This window comes from Salvia miltiorrhiza, chromosome 5 (assembly GCF_028751815.1).
Source record: "Salvia miltiorrhiza cultivar Shanhuang (shh) chromosome 5, IMPLAD_Smil_shh, whole genome shotgun sequence".
Taxonomy (NCBI): domain Eukaryota; kingdom Viridiplantae; phylum Streptophyta; class Magnoliopsida; order Lamiales; family Lamiaceae; genus Salvia; species Salvia miltiorrhiza.
Window position 1 is genome coordinate 39,670,165 of NC_080391.1, and position 25,653 is coordinate 39,695,817.

At 37.7% G+C, this 25,653-nt stretch overlaps 1 protein-coding gene, 1 long non-coding RNA gene and 1 pseudogene across 3 annotated transcripts; 2 read left to right on the forward strand and 1 right to left on the reverse strand.

Annotated features, from left to right (window-relative positions):
• The first annotated feature begins 12,366 nt into the window (after window positions 1-12,366).
• Window positions 12,367-14,401, forward strand: LOC131024382 (uncharacterized). The gene is made up of 3 exons (XR_009101798.1): window positions 12,367-12,599; window positions 12,688-13,716; window positions 14,179-14,401. It is a non-coding gene; the product is annotated as an uncharacterized LOC131024382 (long non-coding RNA).
• Window positions 14,402-15,075: 674 nt separating this feature from the next.
• Window positions 15,076-17,926, forward strand: LOC131025914 (dynamin-related protein 5A-like; annotated as a pseudogene).
• Window positions 17,927-19,721: 1,795 nt separating this feature from the next.
• LOC131024383 (probable bifunctional methylthioribulose-1-phosphate dehydratase/enolase-phosphatase E1) lies at window positions 19,722-22,482 on the reverse strand. 2 transcript variants are annotated; one of them, XM_057953885.1, is made up of 8 exons: window positions 22,209-22,482; window positions 22,058-22,116; window positions 21,288-21,386; window positions 21,057-21,212; window positions 20,523-20,669; window positions 20,322-20,423; window positions 20,116-20,225; window positions 19,722-20,049 (listed from the first exon to the last, which is right to left on the reverse strand). In XM_057953885.1, exons 1-8 carry the CDS (start codon window positions 22,300-22,302, stop codon window positions 19,839-19,841), a joined length of 978 nt encoding a protein of 325 aa, XP_057809868.1. In that variant the 5' UTR covers window positions 22,303-22,482; the 3' UTR covers window positions 19,722-19,838. The 2 variants fall into 2 exon arrangements, with proteins under 2 accessions (XP_057809868.1, XP_057809869.1); XM_057953886.1 differs by having other exon boundaries at window positions 20,601-20,669; window positions 22,209-22,448.
• Window positions 22,483-25,653: the final 3,171 nt, after the last annotated feature.

Sequence of the window (25,653 nt, forward strand, 5' to 3'; positions counted from 1 at the left end):
AGAATTTCTAACAAGGCATCACTTTGTTCCTTTGTCCATGATTCATACACTGCCCTTTTTTTGGAATCTTGTGGTTGAGAGTCTCCCATAATAATATTACTAGACACCGAAAATAAATACGGATACAATACTATATCAATGAATAAAAATAAAAAAAATAAAAAACATCAACAAAAAACTGAAATCAACTCACATGCAATAGAAACACAGCATACAATTGCTAACAATGTATAAAGGTACAAGATTCATGCTATAGAAAAATTGCATAATTAAAATAATATGAAGATATAAAATTTATTAAAAAATACCTGGCTAAAAGCTACTATAGAACCCTAAACTTGTCTTCTTTTTGAAGTCTGCTTCTGTGGTATATTTTTGGAGTAGGATTCTGTGGAATGAGGAAAAAAAAAAAACCGAAGAGCTGTATTTAAAAAGCGTGGGTGGGCTGGGCTGCCTGGGCCCAGCGACCGCGGCAACCCAGCGGCCGTTGGGAACCCAGCGCCCGTGCACACCCAGCGCTCGCTGGACACTCTCAACGAATGCTGAGTTCCAGCGCTCGCTGGCTTCTTGGCCGCGGGCGCTGGAACTCAGCGCTCGCTTAAAACTTCATGGATTTCAATTCTCGTGGTTCTTGGCCGGATTTCGCCGTGTGTATTTTTTGGATGAAATCCATGAAAGTCATTCCGAATTTTAAGTCAATGGAATAACGAATACACCTAGATTTGTATGGATTTTAAAAAGTCTTGAACGAATACACCCAGATTTATATGGCCTTTTAAAAGTCTTGAAAGAATACACCCAGATTTCTGCAGACTTTTAAAAGTCATGAACGAATACACCCTGACTTTTAAAATCCATAGAAATCCATCAAATTCCACAACGAATACACCCCCCTTAGTTAGGAGTTGGGGGGGGGGGCTATCTTGGATTCATTAATCACTTGTAAAATGTAAACTCTCTCGAATCATAATGAAAAACTCCGAAGACCCACGGGTGTAGATCTTTAACATCGAACCACGTAAATTCTTGTATAGTTTTATCGTTTTATTTAGTTTTAGTTTAGGTGTTGATGTTAAACTCATCAAATAACTCTTCAATATGAGTTTAAATTATTAAATAATTTTGTGACATGTCCATTTATAAAATACGATGTTCATACACAAATTTCGATGGGATAATTTATAAGTTTTAAATTTATAATCTATTAAATCATGACACATGAAAATAAAAAATTAAATATTAGACTATATGTTTTATTTATATTTTAGAATAAAATTAAATATAATTTTAAGATTAAACAGATATATAATTATATGGTTTGTTGACCAATCAGAAAGCAACATGTGTCAAATCTATATGAAATACTCTCTCCGTCCACGAAAGAACTTCTTATCTTTCCTTTTTGGGACGTTCACAAAAAAACTTTCTACATATTTTTGGACTATATACCCCACCACTTATAATTACTCTTACTTTTACTTTTTCGCAACTCTCAATATTAATTATAACATTTTTTCACCACTCCCAATACACTCAACAATTTTTTATTCACTCTTAATTCACTCAACAATTTTTTTCTTAAAACGCGTGTCCCTTCCTTCTAGGAAGTTCTTTCGTGGACGAAGGGGATATTAAAAATTTCATGTAGATAAATACAAATCATGATGAGCCAATCAAATCACGTCACCGCATCCCTCAAAGCTCAATATGTAGCCCACAAATCCACTCAATTTTCACCTATAAATAGATGTCCTTGAAGAAGTTAAAAGATGTCAGAAATCATTTGAAGAGCACAAGAATTTATGGTGAAGTTCATTGCTACGAAATTCCCTCCAACAATTAAGGAGTTCTACAAAGAAAGTTGCGCATTTTTCACCGAAACCATTCAAATCAACATTTGATTAAAAAATAAGGTGAAAACTCTCTAGATTAACATTATCAAGTTCAAATCAAAGTCCAAAGGAGATCAAGAAGTTATACTTCCTTCTAAGGATTTAAAGAAATTCGAAGAGAATAATTAAAGGATCAAGTAGAGAATTGCAACCTGCATACAAATTCATCTCAATCTATAAATTTTGGATTTGTACGTATTTTTGTATTTCATTTATTAAATACAATAAAATTTGTGTTTATAATACAATTTATTAAATTTGAAAGAGAACTTGACGAATATCACGACTAAATCAAAAACTTAAATTTGAAACACAAAAAAACCAATATTAAGAGTACATATGCTTCGTACCAAATTGAATTAACGTCGTCATCGTATAAAACGTCGTTGAAAAAAATTAACATAGCAGCTACCACCTCATCAACGAGATAGCAGAGAGAGAATAATTGATAGAGCATTGATAAACATGCATTTTTACCTCTTGGTGTGTCATTTTTTATGCTTAGTTGTGAGGATTTTGTGTGTTTGATGGTCTATTTGAGCTTATATTCGTTTATGGTCAAGAACTTGTTACTTGCTTGTGTTTGAACGAATTTTCAGAAATAATGAAGCAGAATTTGGAAGAATTGGCTGAAATACAAGTTGTAGTTCATTTCGAGAGAAGTTCGTGAGCGCAAACGGATCATAAATCGGAGTTCGGACGAGAGAGAACAAGCCAAAACAAAATCATTGCGCAAAGCTGTCAGGAGTTCTGTTTCGTCACACGGGCCATCCATGCGGCCGCGCGACGTGGCCGCGCGAGTCGCCGTATTTCAGCCCAAAATTCGTTTTTTTAGCGATTTTGGGTATTTTTGAGAGCTACAAGACCTAGGGCATATAAATACTCCCCAAGAACTTATTCTCTGCACCTTTTTATCATCTTTTATCATATTTTACTTTTCCTGAGAGCTGAGAGAGACAGAGAACGGAGCCAGAGCAAGAACTGAAGACTCTCGAATTCTACTACGGTTTCATTGTTGAATATTTATTTGTGTATTTAAGATATTGATTTTTAGTCATATGTCTATGTGTTGCTAGAATCCCTTTTTCCCAGGGTTTAGGGAGTAGACATGATTTGAATTTCTGACTGTTTGATTCGATTAATTGAGATTGTTATTCCTTTTTATGTTCTTGTTATAACTGTTTGCTTTATTGATTGGCCACCAATTTAGCTAATCATAGGTTTTAATTTGATATCGGGAGATGATAATTATTACCTGAACTAAGAACATAGAACATATTTATTTTAATTCTAAAGGGAATTGATAATTGTGAGGGCGTTAATCCTAGAAACTTTTGGGAGTTACATGTTAGAAGTGCGATCCGGGGACGGTAGCCTTGCATGTAATCAACGGTTTGTATGCCACGGGAGTGGGTATATACTAGTTTTGAGATTGCCTTAGGAATCATCTTATTAATTGAATTGAACATGTTAGTTAGGAGAATCTGTTGAAACCTTTGCCTTGGGAAGTCTTCTCTTATCTGTTTCTCTGTTTCGCAGCTTGATTTATTTTCTTTCCTGTCATTTATTAATTTAGTTTTAAAAACCAAAACTCTTAATTTCGTTTGTCCAGATAGAGTAAAATAATTTAGGATAGGAATTGGTAAATTCAGTCTCTGTGGAATACGACCTTGCTTGCTACTGTACACAATTGCACCCGTACACTTGCGGCGTGTTAAATAAAATAGCGAACAAGTTTTTGGCGCCGTTGCCGGGGACTGATTTTTATCAGTACTATCTGTTAATTGTTTGATACTAATTTGGATTTTTATTTCTGTGTTTTTAAATTTTGTTCTTTATTTTTTTCCTGTGGTCCTGATTTTTGGTTCTGAAGTTTGCTAGGTAGTTCTATGGCTACCGCAGAAGAAGTCCGTGCTCTCAAGGAGCAACTGCAGCGTTTGATTGAGGCGCAGGAAAACCGCGAGGCTCAGAAGCAGCCTCCCATCAATGAGGCGTTCACTCCGCAGTATCAGTATCATGAGCCTCCAAGAGTCAACGCGAATAATTTCGAGCTTAAGACTGGTTTGATCACCATGGTGCAGCAAAACCAGTATGGAGGCAAAGCTGTGGAGGACCCTAATGCGCATCTGGTGCAATTCCTGGAGCTGTGCAGCACTGTTAAGATGAACGGAGTCCCAGATGACATTATACGACTCCGCCTTTTTCCATTCTCACTCAGGGATAAGGCAAAGTCGTGGTATCAAACTCTACAGCTGGGAGCCAATCCAGCATGGAAGGACCTGGCAGATCTTTTTCTACGGAAGTTCCATCCTCCTGGGCTTACTTTGAAGTTGAAGATGGATATTCTTCAATTTCAGCAATTTGATGGAGAGACTTTGGCTGAAACATGGGAAAGATACCAGGAGAAGCTGAGGAAGTGCCCGTCCCATGGCTTTGATGAGGGGACTCTGGTGGTCATGTTTTACAATGCATGTGGAGAGCGTGCGAGAATGTTTATGGATACAGCAGCTGGAGGTTCTCTGCTCAAGAAAGGGAGCTCGGAGGCAATGGAGATCATTGAAAGCATGGCCACTACCAGTTATCAATGGCCATCCGAGAGAGTTCAGTTGAAGAAAGTTGCTGATGCGTCCAGCTCAGATCCCATGGCATTGATTTTGACTCAGCTGGCAGAGATGAACTCGAAAATCAATGCTATGACTGTTGGCAATCCTGAGCCGGCTGTGGAGATCCCAATAGGCGTAGAAGACGCCAATTACATCAATGGCAGAAACTATGGGAACTTTCAGCATGGGCAACAGGGTGGATACAATAGTGGACAGCAGTTTCATCATGCAGGGCGTCCATATTCCAATTTAGCTTATGGGAATCCGAATAACGCGCTTCAGGCTCCACCAGGCTTCTCTGTCACCAATGGAGTCATCAATGAGGAGAAGAAGCCTAATTTGGAAGAGCTTCTGATGAAATTTATCTCCAAGTCCGACGAGAGGATGGAAAAGCTAGAGTCCAATGCTGTTGTTGTGGGAACTCAAATGAAGATGTTCGAGACCCAATTAGGTCAAATAACCACCGCCGTCAACAAACTCCAACAGTCGGGCAATCTCATAAACAATGCCAAGGTGAATCCAAAGGAGCAGTGCATGGCCATTGGGTTAAAGAGTGAAGTCACCTCAGATTGCAGCCATGGATCTCGTGAGATGGAGAGAGGTGAGCTATCGTGGAGAGTCCATGAGAAAGGCCGACGACTCCCACCTCATCTGCGTCCTCCGGGGTGGATGCCGTTTCCTCAGCGTCATTTTAAGATGGTTGATTTGCCGAGCGGGACTACGCAGGAAGGGGCCATGACGGAAAAGTATGAGAGTGCACGGCTGATTGAAGAAAAAGCTGAGGAGGTCACTGTTGAGGTTTCTGGCGGAAAGAAGGATGAAAGCAGACAGCTGCTTCGCCAGCAACTGTGACTATACCTTTCCCTCAGTGCCATAAGAAAGAAAGGATGAAAGAGCGGCTCTCTAAGTTTTTAGAGATCTTTAAGAAGGTGAACATCAATATTCCGTTGGTGGAGATGTTACTAGAGATGCCGCAGTATGCCAAATTCCTCAAGGACATAGTCTCGCGAAAGAAGAAGTTGGGAGAGTTTGAGACGGTGAATCTCAATGAAGAATGCAGCGCAATCTTGCAGAGGAAACTGCCGGCGAAGGTCAAAGATCCGGGCAGCTTCACACTTTCCTGCATAATTGGAGGGCAGCATTTCGGAAGGTCACTCTGCGACCTGGGGGCAAGCATAAATCTTATGCCGTTATCTGTTTTCAAGCAGCTGGCAATTGGAGAGTTGAAGCCGACATCTATGAGGCTGCAGATGGCAGACAGGTCGGTCACCTATCCTCGTGGAATTGTGGAGAATGTGCTCGTGAAGGTGGGGGATTTTATTTTCCCTGCAGATTTTGTGGTTTTAGACATTGAGGACGACAACAAAATTCCGCTAATTTTGGGGCGCCCGTTTCTTGCAACGGGAAGAGCTTTAATTGATGTGGAGAAAGGAGAGCTCACGTTGAGAGTTCATGAGGAAAGCCAAACGTTCTTTGTCTATGAACCATGCCACATCCACAAAGACGAAGTGCCCAAGAAAGCAAAGGATCCGGGCAAGGTAAGTGTTGATATATTTAATACATTTGATGAGGATCGGTTTTCTTGGCAGGACCCAGGTGATAAGAAGTCGCAGGAATGGAGCATGGCTGGAAAAAGTGGAGCAGGGAGCAGCTGGTCGCAGCACTGCTTGTATCAGCCTCCTTGAAGAGTTTGATGTTTTGTCGAGCTAACGACGTTAAAAATAGTGCTTATTGGGAGGCAACCCAATTTTTGGTTAGTTCGTTTCTTTTCGTTTGTTAGTTTTTTTTTGTGCCCCACAAATCCTTTTCAAACTTATTCTCCTTGACGGTGAATAAGTTTGGGGGGATGTGTCTTTGTGGGTGCATTGTTTCTTTTTAGTTGTTTTTGTTTGTTTTGTTGTTGAGTTCGTTAGTCTTGCTTTGGTGGTTTCTTTGTGATGTTACCTTGATGATGATGTGAGTAGTGTAGAGATTTGTTGGATAACTGGTTCATGATGATTTCTGTTTAAAACTTGTGAAATTGCATGCGTTTATGTCGATATTGTTGTGATTGAGCATGATTGATGAATGATAAGCATGGTCTCTATGTGTTTGCAATCAATGAAATAAGCTGTGAGGATTTGAGCCTTGACTGTCATTATTTTACAGTCTTATTTTTTTATTCTTGAGTGATTGTTCGAGCATGCATGTTTCTCACTAGAACTTGTCTTGGTTTCTCCCTCGAGGTCACATAGTGTGCTTAATAACTTTGAGATGATAGAAGGCCGTCTTTGCTAGCCTATATATCCCATATTTGTCCTATTACTATATATGATCCTAGTTCACCCCTTTGAGCCTTTTATTTTCCATTTTATTTGGTTTAGCCGTGGGTGGGAGCTTGGAGATTGTTGTTATGGGGTAGTTGATTTGTGGAGATGTGTGTTTATGGATTATGTACTTTGATATTGATTGAAAAAATCCTAGTACCCTACAAGTCGTTGAAAAAAAAAAGGAAAAGAAAGAGAGAAATAAAGAAAAGAAAAGAGAGGAAAATTTGAAAAAAATGGGTACATAGGATGCATTAGAGAGACATAATGTTATGAGAAATAATTGTTGAGTTGTGATGATTTCTCGTATTGAAAATTTTTGTTTTTGTGATAGGTGGATGATTGTTGAGTTAGAATGTTATAAGGTTGGTGATTATGCTACATTAAGCTGTATCTTTTAGTCACTTAGCCAAATATATCCTACCTTGCCAAAGAACCTACATTACAACCCTCAATAAAGACCTTTTTGATCTTGGTTATAGGAGCACACATTGAGTGGTGGAGAGGTGAGATGATTGACAAGCTTATGGTTGAGTACTTGTTCTGCTTGAACTGAGCGTATACACGTCCATGTTAATTAATACACTTGAGAGTTGAGAGTTCTTATATTCTATATCTTTTTGGCGAGGACTGCAAGTCATTGAGACTATAATTTGAAGTTTGTCATGAGTGTGATATCTTGATGATGGGAGATACAAATGCATGTTGGTATTTTTATTGACAAATCTGAAGCCACAATGTTATCCACTTTTCTCTGCACTCTTGTTGATCCATTCGTGGTTCATCTTTGTTTTGTCCGAGGACGGACAATAGTTCAAGTTTGGGGGGTTGATAAACATGCATTTTTACCTCTTGGTGTGTCATTTTTTATGCTTAGTTGTGAGGATTTTGTGTGTTTGATGGTCTATTTGAGCTTATATTCGTTTATGGTCAAGAACTTGTTACTTGCTTGTGTTTGAACGAATTTTCAGAAATAATGAAGCAGAATTTGGAAGATTTGGCTTAAATACAAGTTGTAGTTCATCTCGAGAGAAGTTCGTGAGCGCAAACGGATCATAAATCGGAGTTCGGACGAGAGAGAACGAGCCAAAACAAAATTATTGCGCAAAGCTGTCACGAGTTCTGTTTCGTCACGCGGGCCATCCATGCGGCCGCGCGACGTGGCCTCACGAGTCGCCGTATTTCCGCCCAAAATTCGTTTTTTTTAGCGATTTTGGGTATTTTTGAGAGCTACAAGACCTAGGGCATATAAATACTCCCCAAGAACTTATTCTCTACACCTTTTTATCATCTTTTATTATATTTTACTTTTCTTGAGAGCTGAGAGAGACAGAGAACGGAGCCAGAGCAAGAATTGAAGACTCTCGAATTCTACTACGGTTTCATTGTTGAATATTTATTTGTGTATTTGAGATATTGATTTTTAGTCATATGTCTATGTGTGGCTAGAATCCCTTTTTCCCAGGGTTTAGGGAGTAGACATGATTTGAATTTCTGACTGTTTGATTCGATTAATTGAGATTGTTATTCCTTTTTATGTTCTTGTTATAACTGTTTGCTTTATTGATTGGCCACCAATTTAGCATAATCATAGGTTTTAATTTGATATCGGGAGATGATAATTATTACCTGAACTAAGAACATAGAACATATTTATTTTAATTCTAAAGGGAATTGATAACTGTGAGAGCGTAAATCCTAGAAACTTTTGGGAGTTACATGTTAGAAGTGCGATCCGGGGACGGTAGCCTTGCATGTAATCAACGGTTTGTATGCCACGGGAGTGGGTATATACTAGTTTTGAGATTGCCTTAGGAATCATCTTATTAATTGAATTGAACATGTTAGTTAGGAGAATCTGTTGAAACCTTTGCCTTGGGAAGTCTTCTCTTATCTGTTTCTCTGTTTCGCAGCTTGATTTATTTTCTTTCCTGTCATTTATTTATTTAGTTTTAAAAACCAAAACTCTTAATTTCGTTTGTCCAGATAGAGTAAAATAATTTAGGATAGGAATTGGTAAATTCAGTCTCTGTGGAATACGACCTTGCTTGCTACTGTACACAATTGCACCCGTACACTTGCGGTGTGTTAAATAAAATAGCGAACAAGCATTGATAGCTAAATACATAAACGAGATAGAGAAAGACAGGGGTGGGAATCGGGTCTGGTTCGGGTACCCTACCCGAAAAAATCAGGTACTCGAACTCGAATAAGGAGGAAGACCTTGTACCGACCCCGAACTCGATTTCTTAATCTGGTACCCTAATATCCGAATCGGGTATTCGGGTACCCTAAATTACTCGGTCAAATGGCAAATTTCAAAAGTCAAACTGTGAATTTGGGTAAATCGGGTATTAGGGTACCCGAATTACTTGATTTGATTTAATAGGATATTCGGGTACCCTAATACCTGATTTTCTAAGAAAAAAAATATACTTTCTACAAGCTTGAATTTTTCCTTAAACCAAATATACTGCATTTTAGTCAGTACGAAGAAACATAGCTGTGTGTGGTCTATGTGATTCTCACTTATGAAAGTTTTTATTTTTCAATATATCTCTTCTCCCTTGAGGCCCTCCTTTCTGCTAGTAAAAACAACAATAGAAAATAAAAAAACAAAAAGTAAATGAAAAAGAAACACTACTTAAAGTGAAAGTGCTTATGTTGTTTTCCTTTTAATATGATTTGGTATATAATATTGTGAACTGAAACACTTCGGGTATTTGAATTCTAGGGCAGAGGGCTAATTAAAATTTGAATTGTAATTACTAATTTAAATCGGGTATTTCGGGTATACCAGATATCCGATTTTTTCTACACCTTAATATTCGATACCGACCCGATATCCTAATTTTTCGGGTATCGGGTACCCTATATTCGATCGGGTTATGATCGGTATCGGGTATACCCAATACTTGAACCCTATCTTTCCATCCCTAGAGAAAGAGGTGATAATGTCGTCGTCAAATAAATAAACGAGTGAGTGAAATAAGTAAAAGATTCTATGAACTGAGAAAGTAGAGAGAGAGAGAGCTGAAAGAATTGAGCGAGAGAGGATGAGGTAATTTCGTACAGGGGTTAGTAAGGACAATTTAGCCCATTTAACTAAAAATTGATTAATATTTATTGAAGCTATTTTAATGAAGGGTTAATTGCCCATAAAATATTGAACTTTCATCCAATTCTGGTTTTGCACACAAACTTTGAACTGTGGCGTGATAATTACTAAACTTTTGATTTTATCTGATTTTGCTACTAATCCAAATTCCGGCGAAATAGCAAGCTAATATATAATATGTTGTGCCAATTTTGACGTGACGTATTTATTATTGCGTGACAATTAATTGACAAAATAATATTTTTTATTTAATTTCTTATCAATAAAAAAAGAACACAAAGCAAATAACTCAAATCGTCAATAATTTAATATATCAAATCAAATAATAGTATTTTTTTTAGTTGAATTAATTAATTGAATAAATTTGATAATAGTAAGGGGATTCTTCGAATTTAGGTGCGTCAACCAAAGAACATTTTAATTATCAATCACTTAATATATAAAAAAATTTATTTAGCTAAGTAATAAAGTTTATTAAATTTTCATTATCTAAAGATAATTTTTTTTATAAACTATATATATTTATACTATTTGAATGACTTTTATTTTATATATTGGAGTAATCAGTTGTGTAATACTCCCTCCGTCCCGCTATTAATGGCTCGTATTCCATTTTGGGCTGTCCCAACATAAATGGCTCGTTTCTATTTTAGGAAATAATAAGGGAACAATTAAGCTTAATTAAATCACTAATTATCTCCCTAATGAACATCTAAATTACTAATTAGGCAAATACACACATTTCACCAAAAAACATAAAATCAATCTTCTATCTCTCTCTCTGCCTGAGTCTCCCATCGCCACCGCCTCCACCATCTCATAAACCCTAGCGCCGCTTGGTACACGACGCATCTGTCCCCGTCGGCTCTGCGCCTGGTTCATGACGCCCCTCCACCAACCGTCCTTGTAGAAGGTGTCCACCTCGTCGTCCGGATTGAAGCCCTTGACGACCTCATGTACCGGTGGCGCGGGCATCACAAACGGAGGCGCGAGGACGGTGGCGATCCGCCTCGATTCGTGCCGAAAGCCCACTCCAGCCACCCTATCTAAGTGAAACCCTAGCAACGGCGGGGCGCGGCTGAGTCTGAGCGACGGTGGCTTGAGCGAGAAGACGATACAGAAGCACGAGGCGATCTGTCGTGATTCGCGCAGAAAGCCCACTCCGGTTGCGTCTATCTACCGTCCACCCCTCTGGTTTTGCTGCGTCTATCTACCGTCCACCCCTTTGGGTAAAACCCTAGCAGCGGCACGGCGCGGCGCGGCGGAGTGCGAGCGGCGGTGGCTTGAGCGAGAAGATGATCCAGATCTGTTCTGAAGATTTCTCCACGTTTGATTGAAATTTTCGATTGATTTGTTATTGAGATTTCTCCAATTGCTTGATTTGTTTGATGTGTTTAATTAGTTTTCGTTTTGAAATTTTCGATTTCTCCCAATTTCATTCTATGTTCTTGAGATTTCTCCAATTTTGTTTGATTTGTTTGAGTTCGATTGGTTTTTGAAAAGTTTGATTGGTTTCGAAAATTTTATGTTCCTGAAATTTTCATACTCTGTTCCTGAAATTGTTGATTGATTTCAGTCTTTGTTCCTGAAATTTTGATTGACTGGTTCGATTGCTTCTTTTTTTTTTTTAAGCCAAGATTAGTTCGATTGGTTTTGGTTTCGTTGAATGAATGTGTATCTAATTTGTTTAATCAGTTTGAATTATTAACCATTACTAAACACATGTGAACCACACCCCTTTTCACTTAATTTCCTTCTCCTTAATCTCCGTGCCGAAAAGTAACGAGCCATAAATAGCGGGACGGAGGGAGTAGTGAACTAGAAAAAATTGATTTAAACTTGAGAATTAAAAAAATACTATTTTTTAATTTGATATATTAAGTTATTGACAATTTGGGTTATTTGCTTTGTGTTCTTTTTTTTATATTATTAATAAGAAATTAACAATAGATATGTCACGTCAAATATTTGCACGTCATATTAGCTTGGTATTTGGTCGGAATTTGGATTAGTAGCAAAATCAGATAAAATCTAAAGTTTAATAATTTTCACGCTATATTTCAAAGTTTGTGTGCAAAATCAGAATGAGAAGAAAGTTCAGTATTTTATGGGCAATTAACCTTTTAATGAATAACTATTTTTTTTAGCGAAAATGAATAACTATGGAGTTTCGCTAATTTCATTGACATTTCGCATTCTTCACTCTTTTAATAACGCATCAAAGATATTACTCTTTCTTGATTAATTACAAAGAATTAATTACTCCCTCCGTCCACAAATTAAAGCCATATTTGTCTTTAAATTTTTGTCCACGAATTAAAGTCCTATTTTGCTTTTTGTACCTTTTTACTCTCACTTTTTACTTTAAATTACTACCCTTTGCCATTAATTATCCGTCCTATTTTTTAATCCATTTAATTAACTAACTAATTATTCCCCTAATTAATTACTCTAACATGATTTTTCGGCAGTTTTAAAACAACCACAAAGGAAAGTTCCGATAACATGGTGGCAGCACCACCGTCCTTCCGCCACCAAACTCGAATGCCACCGCCGGAAGTTCCCAGCGGTGCGTCTCGCACCCAACTCCTGTTGCAGCAGTCACCGGTCGCCACCCTCGAATCCGACGCTCACGTACCGCCACCGCCGTGCCCATTCTTTGACCCCATTCAGCTTCCAGGTTAGGGCTTGATTTTTATGTTGTTCAAACCAGGACAAATTTTTCCTAAATTAAGGCTTGAATAATGAATCACTAAATTGAATTGTAGCTTGAGTGGATCTGTGTGAAAGCTCCCCTCACAAAATCGAATTGTAGCTAGAGAGAAGTTTGGAATTTTAGTTTGTGTTTATTAGTTATCTGCGGTTCTTGCTTGGGGAGATTTCTAATGGAGAAGAATAGTTTGACGGTGACATCACCGGATTCACTAAAAGGTGTTTATTGAAAGCCCGATTGAGAATTTTGGGGTTCCTCAATATGGAGGAACGATGTCTGGGCCAGTCTGGCTCTGTTTTCTACCTTAATTCCAATCAGAAGGGGTGCAGTAGCTTTGAAGATGTCGAAGCTTCCTTGAAGAAGCAGCCTGGGGGCATCCCAATCTTCATTCTTGCTGATAGATGGGGGAAATTTGATCAATTTTCCCCTTTTAGACGTCTTTTTATTCACCAATTTTGTATGAATAGGGAGGTTGCTCTTGATCGTGCTGTTCTGTAGTTTAATTTATGTGATGATTGCATGTGTTTAACTTGATTTTTTTGCTTACTTTGTGTTCAATACTTTTGGTTGTTAGGAATCTATGAACTTAGAGAAATTTTGGGATAAGATTTGTTAGGGTAATTATAAGAATTCAAGCTAATACGGAATTAAAGCAAAAGTCATCTCCTAATCATAGATTAGTAAAAATAATTTAATATCTTAACCACTACCCTTATATTTCACCCACAACACCTTTTTTAGTTTTCTTAGTCTCCGTGCCCACCCTCAAATGGGGCTTTAATTCGTGGAAGGATTTTAGTAAAAGATCCGTTTCCATTCTGGCTTTCGGCTCCTACCACTATTTCAAATTTTGTTCCAATGGCCACCAACGGGGCAGCGGCGATTTCCTCACTACACCCTCCGACACCCCCGTCAGGTGGGAAGTCGGCTTTTGGAAAACACAATCAACAGCAGCAGGCTATGGACACTTTGAACAAACGGAGATTCGAGGCCTACAACCGGCTTCAGGCAGCCGCACTCCCGATCCCCGAAATCGTGGCGCTGTGCAGCCAGTCCGACGGCAAGAGCTCGCTGCTATGAAGAGGTTTATTTTGTTTCTCTTTCCAACTTATTTCATGATTTCTCATTGACAGGCAAAGAAGGGTGAACCAAAGAGTACACCAGATTAATTTTGTCCATGGTCAAGTCCTTGGCTAGTCCACCTCATCGCATTCTTCTATTTTCTTCAACAAAGTAGTGTTGAATGGTGTTCATCTTTGTGGTCGGATGCTATACGTGAACTAGATCCAACCTTCAAACGCACAATCGTTGTTGTTTCCAAATTTGATAACCAACTCAATGTATGATAATTATTTTTTAGGATCAGTTTTAGAGAAGAAGAAAAAGGAATAAATAGTTTCCAAATGGGATTGGGGTATTGGAGTGCGTTTCTACGTGTTGAATTAGTCAAATTTTATTCTGATTTTACTTCTTAGTTAGCAACTTTTATGGAAAACTTTAAAATTTCAGGGCATTGTTGCAATGAGTTAAAATTTTAAATTTTCAGGAGTCCAGTGACCGTTGGGAAGTGGATCGCTATTTGAGTGCGAGCGGATACCTTGGGGAGAACACTCCCCTTTTTTGTTGCTCTTCCAAAGGATAGAAGTACACTTTCGAATGATGAGTTTCGTAGGAAAATATCTCAGGTAGATACGGAAGTGATACACCATTTACATGATGCAGTCAAAGGTGGATTTGATGAAGACAAGTATAGATCCTACATAGGTTTCAGTTGTAACGCCCCAATTTTCATAAACTTTTCAAACTAAAATCTTGAAGAATTAATAGTGAAAAATAAAATTCCTTGACTATCACAATTTAAACTAATTTAAAATCATCTTGCTAAAACTAAAGTAGTAACATAAAATAAAATGATAAACTAAAAAGTAACATGTTCAACTTAAATTTCTATGGAAATACTAATTCTATAAATCTCTAGTCATTCTCGACTTCCATGGCCACCTCGACTCCAAAACTGCAAAACTGAAAAGATAAGGGGTGAGCATATTGAAAATATACTCAGTGAAGAATCATGCACATATTCACATACGCTTAAACATGCAAATAATTCACATTATCATACACATATACTGATAATCTGATGGGCGAACTGAGAGCCCCTGAACATGTATTTCAACATGGCTAAATTTCTGAACATGTATTTCTACATGGCTGAACATGTATTTCTACATGGCTGAGCAAGTATAATCAAACATGAAATAAGAGCATATAAAAACATACATGAATATAACCACAAGCATAAAATCTCTCACCTTAATCTTGCTTTGAAATATTCTTGATGCATCCTAACGTATTTTTTTTTTTTCCGAAACAAAAACTTTAAGATGCTTCTCTATGCGATACAAAGAAGAAAAAGTATATCTGTATGTACACTTCGTGTTTAATGCGTATGTGACCCTCTATATATATAAGTTTTTGGGAAAACTCTTTGATAAACATGAATCTAATTTTGAATATATCACTTTGGTCTCTCACGTATATACACGTATCTATAGATAATAAATTTGTTTAGTCAAATATTACTCAACAATTTTAAGCTCTATCCCAAGTACGAATTAATCCAACTAATAAGACTAATCATAATAAAATAAGAATTCACTAACTACTTAAAATAGCTTCCAATTATTCGGTCAAATAAAACAGTATTTAAAAAAAAATTGACCACAAATGAAAAATTTATCCAAAAACTAATTTTCTTTCATATACATATATATAATGATTGCCTACATATATTTCTTTTATCTATATGTTCGATTAAGCGTAAATAACTATACATATTAACCTAATCTATAAAGGATTGCCACAAATCTATTTTTATTAGAATAATCACTATAATAATAATAATAATAATAATAATGATAATAATAATAATAATAATAATCTACATAAAATTAATGGTGCATATCTATATCGATCATGTAATTATTTAAAAAATAAACTATAAAAGAAAATACTAATAATTCAACTTATATAATAAATCTAAATATTTGGGATGTTACAACCTATCCCACTTAAAAATAATTTCGTCCTCGAAATTTCTAGTCATGTTTCTTGAGTTGTCATAATTTGTTCTATCATAAGTGAACATAATAGTACTAGAACATAAAAGCATCATAAAAAAAATATCATGTATTACATGTCATCTAAAACATATAACGGCCAAATACTTGAACAATGAGATTATTTAGAATCTGAACTACAGAAGAAGTATAAAGAGGCTGCCCCTACTACACGGGCCTTACTAGAACAACTTTCTGGTGAGGGTAACCGCTGAATTGACCAGAATGGAGGTCAAAATACAGGCAACTTCTGATGTTGCCACCTTCGCAGATCTGCTATGTTGCATGCTGCATCTCTTAGCAATCATCTGGTGTATATTTTAACTTGATATAAGAATATTTCAATTTTGTAATTTGAGCCTCATTGCTCTGATGTTGGTTTGTTTGTAAAGTTTGTGATTGTGTTTACTGTAATAGTTGAAGGAATCACTTCTTGATGGAGCTGCTGATCCAGCACCAGAGTAATGGGGGAAAACAACAGAAGAAGAAAAACTGGAGAGTGGTATAGGTGGTTGGACGCACAGATACAAAGCCTCCCAATTCAACTCTTCGTCTATATGGTGGTGCTGCATTTGAAAGAGTAGTTCATGAGTTTCGCATGGCCACCTATTCTATGGAATGCCCAGTAGTGTCAAGAGAGAAGGTGCATATCACCAAGGTGATATAGCTTTCAAGTAAAATATTTATTTTAAGAATTCCTTGCCTGGTTTTTTGACAGATGGCAAATGTCTTACTTGCACATGCTGGCCAGAGTGGGAGTAGAGGAGTTTCAGAGGCTGCTGCAGAGATTGCTCGTACTGCAGCTAAGTCGTGGCTTGCTCCTCTTCTGGACACAGCATGTGACCGCCTTGCTTTTGTCTTATGCAGTCTTTTTGATATTGCCATTGAGAGAAATCACCATCATCACAAAGAATGTAAGTTTAGAACCATAAAATTTTATCAGTTCATAGCTTCTTATAGACAAGTCTATCTATGGTCGCTGTTTGTAGTTCAATAGGTACATGTTATCACCTTGCAATACGCAATTGTTGATTGCTACTATAATATAGTATGATCAAGGATATGGTGGTCCCAAACATAATAGTTATGCTCAGTTAAAATACTGGCATCTTCCAGCACTCCATCCTTGTTTGTACATATGTACCTGCAGTCAAGCTAGTGGAATTCCCTAGGCCTTTGTTCCATAGTTTGGACTACTAAAATTGCTTTACTTTTTCAAAAGAGTTGCATGTTTTTTATTGATCTTTTTCCCTCAAAGATCTTAGTTTTAGCTGATTACATGACTTATTCTTTTCATTTGCCTTAATTCTGTTAAGATGGTCAGCAAGCTGGAGACATGGAAGGGTTTGTTGGTTTCCTTGCTGCTTTGAGACACTCTTACTACAGCTTTATAAAGGATCTTGCTAAGCAATGCAAACAGATAGTTTGACACCATCTCGATTCAGTCACAAGTCCATACTCTCTGGTTTGCTATGAGAGTGACATCCCTGGGAGATTCAGTTCCGGTATAAACTCAATTTACCGTGTAAATAAAATCTGAACTGGCTCATTTGCTCTTGATCTGTCAGATGGAGGGCATATAGCTCGTCGGGAAATCGCTGAGGAGCAAGAAAACATCCCCCGAGGAAAAGATGAGACGACTCCAGGAAAAGTGATTGAATCTGGAGAAGTTCTAAGAGAATGTCACATGACCCGAGACTCCATCACCTGATCAACCATGTGATGTAAACTATGTGGTAAAGAAAGAACTCGGTCATTGTGTTGAAGTTGGAGCAAGGAAACGACATGCTAGAATTGCAGGTAATAACAGGAATTTCGATAACTTCAGACCCAAAATGGCGGTGGCCTTATGTTTTCTAGTGGGGTGAGTTCAGGATCAGCTTACACAGAGATATATTCATGTGCTGCTCAACATTTTGCTGGAATTCGTGAAGTCCTGGTCGAGAGGGGTGTTGCATCTGATAGACCGCGGCATCTGTTTTCTGTTCTTTTTCTTTTTAATTAAGTCAGTTATTTATTCTTAGTTTTTCCTGTCAAGTATTTTGGGCTAAAGGCCTGTAACATGAGCATGGGAGGGTTAGGGTTTCCTTTTTTCCTATTTAATAGGCTGATAATAGTGAGAGTCGTTTATGTGGAATTATAGTATTGTTTAGGATAGCTATTGTTGTAGGCCTCGGTGAGGAGTTTTCTTTAATTTCTATCATTTATAATATTACCATTCAATTCTCGTTCTCCACCTTTATCAGCATCAAGTTTAAACTCAGGATTCCTCACACCTTGGTACGATGCATACTAAACCCATCTCTTTTACTACACACTCCGTTCCTCGAATCTTGAGTCAATTATTTTCAACACGGGAATAAAGGGGAAAATAGTATTTAGTGTGGTAGGTGAAAAAGTGAAATGTTGAATAAAGGGGAAATTTTTTTGCCATATAAGGAAATGACTCAAGATTCATGGGACGGCCGAAAAAGGAAAGTGACTCAAGATTCGTTGGATGGGAGGGAGTATATTTATTCATTTTAGGGTTAATTGCATCAAAATACCTGACCTTATTCCAAAATTTAGTTTTTTGACAAACTTTTTAATTGTTGCAAAAATTTAAGCGAGCTTTCAATTGATAGCAATGTCCGTCCGGAGTAATTTTCCGGCCAAATTAAATCTGAGTTGGCAGCCGGAATGCCAATGTGGTATCAGAAATGCCAAATCACACCCCCTCCCTCTCCCACGTCACCTCTCTCTCTCTTTCTCAGAAATGCCAATGTGGTATCAGAAATGTGGTATCAGAAATGCCAATGTGGTATTCGTCGCGTCTTTTCCAGCCGGCGAACCCTCCACAGCAACGGCCACCGCCCCCAAATTCCCAACAACTCGTCGGACTTCCTCCCTCCACCGCCCAGATATCCAAAAACCCGCCGCCCCCAAATCAGAAATTGAAGAATGAAGAAAAACTTTCAATTCTAGAAAAAAATTCAAAAAAAATGCTCCTAAATCAAGGAAAATCGTGGATTTCAGGGGTGGTCTCAGAGATATTATCATCATCGACCTTTTTCCCGACGAGAATTTCAAGGAAAATCGAGGGTTTAGGGGTGGTTCGCGGCGAGTAGGGTTTTTCCCGTCGCCGCCTCCCCCACTGCTCAAATACATCATGGCAGTGGAGGGGTGGCGTGGGAGAATGCTACCGCCGCTCGGAGGAGCCGAAATAGGGAGCGGTCCTTGGTTAGGGTTCGCAGAGGGGCGGCGCTTGGTTAGGGTTTGCAGAGGGGCGGCCGCGCCCCAAATACCCTTCAACCCCATCGCGGCAGTCCCAAGAAGTCCGCGACAACCGCCCGCGTTGGAGGAGGGTTCGCGGGCCAAAGAAGACGCGGTGGCGCTGGGGAGGAGGAGGGGGAGGGTTCTGCGCAGGGGGAAGATAACCGATGTTTTCTGAGGAAAGAGAGAGAGAGCCGACGGGGAGAGGGGGATGGGGGGAGAAGGGGGGGGGGGAAGGGGGATCTGGGAAGAGAGAGAGATAAAGGGTGATGTGGGAGGGGGAGGGGGCGTGATTTGGCATTTTTAAATTTGAGTTGGCATTCCGCTGCCAACTCAGATTTAATTTGGCCGAAAAATTACTCCGGGCGGACATTGCTATCAATTGAAAGCTCGTTTAAATTTTTGCTACAATTAAAAAGTTTGTCAAAAAACCAAATTTTGGAATAAGGTCAGGTATTTTGATACAATTAACCCTTCATTTTATTGGCTAGTTTTATGCTTCGTTTTGTCCTGAATTTGTAAATAGTTCCATTTTCTTGTTTGGGTTCCATGAAACAGAATGCATGAATAGTTCCGGAAGGACCATGTTTTTCACTCTTTAGATTCAAAATTATAGACATGTAGGGATGAGAATAAATTTCCTTGTAGGTACATTGATGTTTTTTTGGTTATTGATTTTCACATTAACGAACTATAAGCCATTGATGAGAGCACATCCTAAACAAAAACTGATTTCGAAATTATTCGCCAAAAAATTCACATACGAAACACATTGAAAACCTTATAAGAAATGTATGAAGAATTTGTTGGGGCTTACAACATATTAAGAGTTGAGTTAAATTTGAGAGAAGGAATTAATGGTCTGAAAACCATGATTGTGTGGTAGCGGTCCGTTTCCTGGTCGGATAGATATCATCACATCCAAACCTGCTGCTTTTGCAGCTGCAGCTTCTTGATATACATCAGTGATAAATAAAATTGCCGATGGATCATCTACTCCAAGATACTCCCTGATTTCTATGTAGCTTTTTGTTTCTTTTTTGTTCCTGCAACAATTCATAGGCTTAGAAGCAATACTCACAACAACGCTCCATAACATAAAAACAGCTTACCCAATACTAGTATCAAAAAATCCACACAAGTAATTTCTTAGGTCACCAAAGTTTGTATTGCCAAATATGAGCCTTTGTGCCAATCTGCTACCACTCGAATATATGTATACCTAAGAATGGAAAAATCACACAAGGGAGCATGCCTTCTGTATCCCAGTTTCAAACGTACTAATGCTATTGAGGGAGCTAGAAACTGCAAAACATACCTTAAGTCCCATAGCTTGCCACTTTTCCAGAGCTTCAGGTACGTCATCATATACGACTGCCTCTATCTCATTACTGTCAAACCCTCCTCGCCATATATGGCCCTGATAGACGTACTTAAATTTTACAACTTCCAGTCTTAAACATCACATCACTCATTATGTTTCTGAATATTGCAAAAAAAAGGCATTTAGTAGCCTTGCCTGCAATTGCTTCAGTGAAGTAATTTTCCTATCAGCTTTTATCATAGCCTCCACGTTAGCAACTAAACTTGTAATTACCTCCTCTCTGTCTCCATCCGTGGGGATAGGAACAGCCCCAACAACATCCTTTTCAAGATCTTCTTTCACCTGCATGAACAAAACACCAGGAAACCAAAAGAAAAAGTTTTGAACTCATTAAGTTGATTGGAAATCATCTCATGTATCTTTAGAAATAGTAATGGAAGCAGCTGTGAATAATTATGTTTATAGTATACCAATATCTGGAATCGACTTCAGACATCATATCCTTATAATTAGCATTAGAATCCATTGCAACAAAATGGCAAAGAGAGAGACAAGGTCGTTCCATTATGTTAGCTGATCTATCTTCCCTCATGGTAATAATAGAAGCACTTCCAGACATTGTTAAAGGACCAATCAAGCATTTGCAAAAGCTACCTTTCCAAAGAAAAATACAAACTTGAGCATTAACTTCAAAACTTTCATGCAAAGTGGTTTTAACTGTTTACTTACTTGAGCTCGTAGTGACTCAATGTCGTCTTGAGTTTCTGCAGTATCATATGTCAGCTCTAGATGCTTCCGCACATTGTCACGTGCATATGGAAACAGAACATCCGTAACAAATGATATAGGGGTAGTCGTTCCTTCAATGTCCAGAACAATACATCGCTGCAATTCATTGTTTGATTGACTTAGAGCACACACAGTGTAGCTATAAAGTTGCACCACATGCTAGAAAATTACTCTTGCTGGTTTGATGCCATTACTTGAACTCCCTGCCTTAGCACTCACTTTAGTATTTCGATGTCCACTTACAACTCTCTGTGAAATTCGAATTGGACCCTGAGATGACGTTGCACAATCCAATCCTAATTGAGTTAAAAGAAATAGTGGTAACATTCAGCCTGAAAGATCAATCCAAAGGTAACATGCAAATGATGATGATCTATCTCCAGTTATATATTAATCATATAAACTGCATGCATCATACTATATCATTGTCTTGCGTTGTAAATGAAGCAAACACTGCATAAAGATCTCTACTAATTTGAAATGGACAAAGAAGTATATATAGTAATATAGATCAACAATATGCAGCATTGATTAATTATCTCACTCAAGTTATTCCGTTGACTGTTGTATTCATCAATTAACTCAAAGTCTTTTTTTTTTTTGGTGGCCAATTAGTTACTTCCAATGACATCATAGAATATCATTTCGACAAGTTAAACTAAATGCATGATATTTACTTTTATCATGTCCAATCATTCAAGTAGTGTTAAAAAATCAGCAAAGTAATAATGTCACTTCCTGTTTCTAAGTCTACAATGCTGAAAACTAACTTATATTAAAAATATATAGAAGCCAAATAACGAGAGAGAAAAAAAATACAAGAAATCAGCATCGATATGTTGAAATGACATCCTTTGGTGCTACTAATGTAAACGTAAACAATGTAAGATTTGTATAAATGTAATTCCTCTCAGCTTGAAAGAAGAAAATAATACAGAGACCTTAAGGCTGAGGAAGTAGGGAGACTTATGCGGCCACGGCAACACAGACCCACACACACCTACAAGACCAAAACTGTTGAGTAGAAAACAGAGGGTAATGGAATGGAATCCAACAATAGAAAACGAACACAAAATCAAAATCAAGATGTACCTGAAACCCAGCCCAGATGGTAGAATTGGCGGCCCTTAGTTTCCTTCACTCTGCTGACGAAAATAGGGGCTGCTGAAACTGCAGTTGCAGCCATTCTTGTTTCTGTGAAATGCTGCTTTCTTCTGATTTTGAGTGAACCTCTTGGCTTCTTGTTTGGATCATAATAAAAGCTTATTCCAATCTTCTATTCTGCACCTATATTTTATCTTTTAGACTCATTTTTTAAAATGCCCAAAAATCATAAATATGTCCCAACATTTTTGTGATTTTTTATAATGTGTTTTCATCTAGGAAGCACTAGTACGTTTTTATGGGCAGCGTACGAGTATTAATTCCAAAAATAAATATCAATACGTAAAAATACGTATTAAATATTTTTTTTTCTTTTTTTTCCCTTTCTTTTCTTAGGGTTTTGGAAATGCGTATTTAATACGTATCCAATACATATTTTGACTCCCTAAAAAAATATGTATTTTGACTACAAAATACGTTTGACTGAAATTAAAAAAAAAAAAACCAGAAATCGCTACTTACGAGTATAGACTTTATAGCGGAAACCAATAATTCATCGAGATATCTTACATCACCACCACCTTCATCTTCAAATTCCAATAATGGACGTAGACCTAACATTTCGGGGGCCCTAGGCGAAGAGGAAAAAAAGAGGTCCCCTAATAAATGAAGCTTCAGGAAGTTCTGCTGCAGAACCGCAAAGTTGGCGACCGCCGCCGCCCGCAGGAGCACCGGCGAGCACTCCGGAGACTGGAGCAGAACTCCTCCAGCGCCGGAAGCAGCCACGCAGGAATAGTCGAGAGTGCGAGTCCGTGGCTGTGCGAGCGAGAGCCGAGAGTGCAGTCGCCAGAGAGAAATAAAATCGAGAGAATTGAGAGACCGTTGAGAGAGAGAGAAGCGAGAGAGAGAGAGAGAGATGAGACTTGAGAGCCGTGACTGTTAATGAGAGATATTTTTTTTAATTACTGTCTGACTAGTTAGAAACAAATAGGTATAGTAATTTTTTTTATTAGGGTATAATACTATTGGGCAATATTAGGGCCCCAAAAATTAGGGGCCATGGGCCATTGCCCCACCAAATACACTAAGGAGGTGATTGGTATGGTGGAATGGAGGTGAGAATGAAATGTTGATTTGGTGCGTCATTTTACACCAAAAATATCCGGCAGTCAGCCGGTATGCCCACACTGCGCAGACAGTAGTAAGCAAGATCGTCTCCCAAGGGATCAGTGAGAATTCTCCTAAAATTCAACCTGCAAAGTAACTCAACAAACGAAATTTATGGGAAAATATTGAGAAAATACTAAATTTAAAAATAAATAAATAAAATCTAAAAGAATTGTAATGGTTCTAATTCTAAATAAATAAATAGAAAATTCCAACAACTAATAAAGAATTCCAGCAATCAATTAAGTCCACCCTAACTTAATTATTACGATCATTGATGCAAATATAACTTTAATTCATGCAAGCAAACCAATTATAACCACCGAAGACGCTTCTGACATGATCTTATTTCTCCTTAATTATTCGGTAATCAGGAAGACGCTTCACTAATTACTACCCTAATCGACTGACAACCGTAAGAGACGCTCTATAGGTTTAATGAGCCGATAGCATTAATATCTAGAGAAACCCGATTCAAAACCAATAAACTCTGACGCAGAATTATTGAATTAAGACTGCTTTTTCCTTGACCCTGATGTGTCAATTTACCACTAATCAAACCTAAACCACGATTACGTATGGCCGATTCAATTGGCTATATAATTAATTCTAATCCACTAAATATTGCGCACTACCTAATGGATTAAAACAATTAATGACGATAAACACAGAGAATCACAGAAACAGGCATAAAATAAAGTATAAGAATAAATTAGATCTCACGGAATAATATTGCTAGTGCTTCCCTAATCATTGCTAGAATAAAAGAAATTAGCTAGAACACATAAATAAAATAAATCAAGAAAAACAAATAAGAAATTGTGAGAAAGAATAAAAGAAAGATAAAACTTGAATAATTGCTGAAGAATGTGTCTCCCTCCTGTTCCAAAAGTTGTGTGCGTGAATGTTGTATAAGTTTTCTAACTTATACTCCCTCCGTCCCGGCCAAGACGCTACATTTACCTTTCGGCACGGGATTTAAGGAGTTGTAGATTAATGTTTTTAGTGTGTAATAATAAAGTGATAAAGTAGGAGAGAGAAAGTGATAAAGTAAGAAAGAGAAGGTAATAAAGTGATAAAGTAGGAGAGAGAAAGTGATAAAGTAAGAAAGAGAAGATAATAAAGTGATAAAGTAGGAGAGAGAATGTAATAAAGAAATACTTAATTAGTGTTAATTAAGTGTTTAAAATTCCTTATTTTTGCCAAATATAGAAATGTAGCATCTTCGTTGGGACGGCCCAAAAAGGAATATGTAGCATCTTGGGCGGGACGGAGGGAGTATAATAAGTTAAACCTAAATCTAAAGCAAAAGGAAATAGGCACACAGGCCCTAGCAAATTAAAGCCCAATACAAAAAGGAATAAAGTCAGCCTAAAACACAAAGTCAAAGGCTCGCCAACTTAGCACAAAATAATTCGGATAGTCAGGCGGTATGGGCACACCGCTTAGCATACGCGCACATCTTTCTCTTTACAGCTTCACGACTTAATAAACTCCTCCCAAAATTGAGTTTTTTCTCCAAAAGCTATCAAAAACCATCAAAAAGATTTATTAGTTCCACAATTAACTCCAAAAGATAATAATAAGCAGGAACTATGCATTAAAATCAACCAAAAACATTTAAAAAATGCGTATAAAATACGGTCAATCAAACTCCCCCAGACTTAGACAATGCTCGCCCTCGAGCATAAGAAGAACAAAACAAAGGGAAGAACACAACTAAAGACTCAAAACAAGACAAGAGAAGACTCAACTAACAACGACTAGCCATGGCAACAATCACAACAAGCAAATCTCAAAGTTAGGACAAGATACAATCATCCTTTCCTCAAACCATTCTTGGAATCAACAATCATGTGCATTCACCCTTCATTTGAATCAAAAGTATGCAAATCAATTCAGCCTCACCAAGTTCGCTCAATTCTCTCAATTTCAAAAGGTAAGGTAAATTCACACACATGCAACTCGACTCTATCTATTATAAGTTTGCCACTATGTCAATATCTTCACTTCGAAAACTGAACTTATCCATGAATCAATAGGTCTTTCCTATCATAAATGGTCATTGAAAGATAGGAATGCGATTGATGCCACCCACTTAGGAAACTTTAAGTATAAGTGGGAGAATTTTTAGGTGATTGGTAAATAGACACATTGTATATAAAAGTTTGCTCTAGTATAAGTGGGAGATTGTTGGATTTGTATACTGAAAGCAAGAACTTTTATGCTTGTATACAATGCTTGTATCTGGAATTTTGGAATGAAG